Raw genomic sequence first — 3,237 nt, 5'->3', positions numbered from 1 at the left:
CCCGCACGGCCTGCGGGGCCCGGCGCTCAGCACCCGAGCCGGCCGCGGGCCCCGGCCGCCATCACAACAACCCCCGTCTCCTCCCGGGGACAGCCGGACTTCCGGGATGGCGGCTACTTCCGGGTCAGCCACGGCATCCAGGGCCCCGCGAATCGCCGCGCGTGAACCCGCCGCGGCTCCGCCTCCGCACGCGGGGGGACCCCGAGCCGCGGGGAGACAGGGAAAGAAAGAAAACATGAAAGGAAACCTAGCGTCATAGGCGGCCCCCGTAGACAGGGTAGGGCCACGATCACTTCCGGGGCGACCGGAAGCAAAGCGTCAAGAGTTTGAGCGGGAGGAAGCAGCTCTTTTCATGGGTTTCGCTCGTCGCTTTTAGAACGTTTGGGAAAAATCCCTTCCGGGTCGCGTGAGGGGAGTGGGCAGGAATTTGAACTCAACGCTTCCGGGGGTGTTGGGCTGCTATTGGCTGGTGCGGGACGTCATTTCCGACTGGGTCTCGGCGGTCGCTGAAGGTGAGTGAGGTGGTAGTGGTATCAGAGTTCTTGTCTGTCTCCCGTGGGGGGGGGTTCCGCTCCGCTTCCCCGCTCGGGGCTTTGTCTCTGGGGTGCAGCCATCGTATTTCCAGGCCTAAAAAGAGGACTTCTGTTCTGGGGTGGGGGAAATATGATGGGGGGAGGTCAGTGACACGTCGGTGTCCTGTCCCTGCCTGTGGCCCTTGTCTTGCCTCTCACTGACAAGCCACGGCTCCCCTGCCCCCCAGCCCTGCTGGTGCCTTTCACTCTCAAACAACAGCACCCTGCCCTCACTCCCGCCTCAGCCCTGCTGCCCTAGCAGCCCCCACATTGTGCAGGCTTCGCTTCTCTTTTCCCTTCCCCGCCTGAATGGGGAGCACGTGCCCCCTGAGCAGCCAGCCTGGGAGAGGAGAAGAACTGCAAAAAAACCCAGATGCTTGCCATTATTTTAAAATCCTGCCCAGGCACCACGTGGGTCCAAACAAGAGGATGTGTCTGGGGAAACCTGGATGTATGGTAACCCTAGCTTGGGCAGTGGATGGGGGTGAGGCACTCCTATGAGGGCAGCAGCTGCCCCCTGGGAAGCCCTGAGGTAAACTGAGGCAGCCCCAGGAGCAGCTTTTGGCTTGGAGCTGCTGCCACGTCCAATAGAAGGCAAGTGGGGAAGTGGGAGGGGGATGGCCATGGTCTTCTAACAAGACATGGTCTCTTTCCCCTTGGCCCGTGAGGGCAGGTCTGGGTCTGTGGAGGTTTGATGTCTGTTCTGTTCTAGGTCGAGACCATGGCTGGTCGCCGAGTGGCGCAGAAAGCGATTGACTGGATGGCATTCGCAGAGTACGTGTCGCCCGACAATCGCATGAAGTTTAATGCCTTGAAGACCATCAGTGACACCATTTCATCCAGGTGAGTGGGTTTCTGGGGAGCATGGGCATGGAGCAACCTGGCACTGGAGGCTTGTAAAGCAGCAGGGTGGTGATGCACAGGCAGATCTAGGGGGTGCGGGTGGGGGGGGTGCATCATTATCATATAGAAAGCAATGCATCTTCTTCAGTTAGCAAAGCTTCTGATTTCTTTTATTATGCTTGGGGTCTTGGGCTGCGTTACTCAGTTTAAAATGAAAGCAACAAAGAAAGCTTAATTGGAATGAATTAAAAACAATCTGTGAAGGAGAGCAGAAATGCAGAACAAAGGCTAGCTTGATGGGTGGAACATAAAGAGGGTTAAAACAGAGAGGGTTGTTAACACCCGGAATGAAGAGTTTAGAAGGAACTAGGTAGATGACAAGGAGCCATGAAGTCCCGTGACTCCCTCAGCGCTGCCAGGGCCAGGCAGGTGCTTTTAAACTTTGGATGCAGCAGGAAGCAAAGGAGGGTACAAGTGCACCCCCTGCCCCAGTGCACCCTGTGGCGACAGAATTTTCTTAGCTCTGTACTTACGGAGCAGTTCTTAACATGAATCCTTTTTCCAAAGGGAAGCCTGCTGTTCGCTGGTGCAGAGTCTACCCTGGCTCAGCCTTCCCCACAGTGACACATGAAGAATAACATTAGCAGAAGGCCTGAGAGAACAGCTATGTCTGGTGTGATCAGAAAAAGGCTTAACAGTTGAATTTGCTATCCAAGCTTTTTATAAGATGTGTAGTGAACCCTGGGGGAAGTCAGATTAGCTATTGCCCATCTCTGTTGTGATTGCTAGGTGCACACAGTACTTGGCTTCAGCAGCCAGGGAATGCCTTAAAAGCCTCTGTATAAGCACCTCTATCTTGTGTATATATATCCTCCACTGTATAAAGATTGGAAGTGTGTGTGGTAAATGTTTAACCAAAATAATGAAAATCCCAGGTTTAGCTGCAGAAGCATGGCTAAAACAGAAGGCCACAAAGCTTGTTTCTTAGTGACCATAAAGTGAATATCTGTAGCTATGACAACCAGCCTGGTCAGCAAAGTAAAAGCCAGTGATGTGTCCAGCCGAACTAATAATGAGTTCACACACAAAAAGAAAACACAAAGGCTGGAAGGAAACATCATTAGAGGTGCACCGATACAGATTTTTGGGGCTGATACTGATAGCTGATGTTTAAGGAGGCATATTGGCTGATACCGATCCAATTTCCGATACAGCTGCCTCCAGCTGGTCAGTCTGGTGTGGTGGAAGGGGCATGGGTAGGGGGCAGATCAATGCCCCCACAGTGGGGAATGGGGCAGGTGCTGCCCGGGCTGGGGAGGGTGGGCAGAGCCACGGCTTGTGCATGGGAGGAGGGAGGTGGCTCCTGCTGCTGCTTGCACCCCAGGAGGGCATGGGGGTGCGGGAGGGGGAAGACGTGTGTCCCCTGGATCTGCGTGGGGTGGGCTGGAGCTGGGCTGCCCGGGTCTCTCTTCAGTGGGGGCTGGGTTCAGAGCGGGCGCTGGTGGTGCTGGGAGGATGCTGCATCCACCCCAGATTTTGCCGCCGCTCCACTCCCAGTGCTGCTACCAGCTGCGTGGCCCAGCCCTGGCTCTTCCTGGTGTGTGGGTGGAAGCAGGGCATTGAGCCAGGGCTGCGCTGGGCAGCTGGCAGCGGCAGCACTGAGAGCGGAGTGGCAGGGAAATTTGGGGTGCTTGCATCTGCTTCAGACCTAGCCCCTGCCAAGAGGAGCCCTAGCTGCAGCCTGCCCTGCCTATGCAGGTTTGGGGGGCATGCCCTGTCAGGGTGCAAGCAGTGGTGGGAGCTGCCACGAAAGTGGATGAGT

The 3,237-nt window shown here is 56.1% G+C and overlaps 1 protein-coding gene across 1 annotated transcript in view; it reads left to right on the top strand.

Annotated features, from left to right (window-relative positions):
• Positions 1-420: 420 nt before the first annotated feature.
• The window catches only part of ATP5H (ATP synthase, H+ transporting, mitochondrial Fo complex subunit D), a 7,426-nt gene continuing 4,609 nt past the window's right edge, over positions 421-3,237 (top strand). The window contains exons 1-2 of the mRNA XM_019542527.1: positions 421-512; positions 1,285-1,415. Coding sequence (XP_019398072.1) covers positions 1,294-1,415 — 122 coding nt within the window. The 5' untranslated portion in view covers positions 421-512; positions 1,285-1,293. The remainder of the gene's footprint in view (positions 513-1,284; positions 1,416-3,237) is intronic.

Source organism: Crocodylus porosus, unplaced genomic scaffold (assembly GCF_001723895.1).
Source record: "Crocodylus porosus isolate Cpor-Errol unplaced genomic scaffold, CroPor_comp1, whole genome shotgun sequence".
NCBI classification, from domain to species: domain Eukaryota; kingdom Metazoa; phylum Chordata; order Crocodylia; family Crocodylidae; genus Crocodylus; species Crocodylus porosus.
The sequence above is the reverse complement of the archived record's forward strand: the minus strand, read 5'-3'. Positions and strand labels throughout refer to the sequence as shown.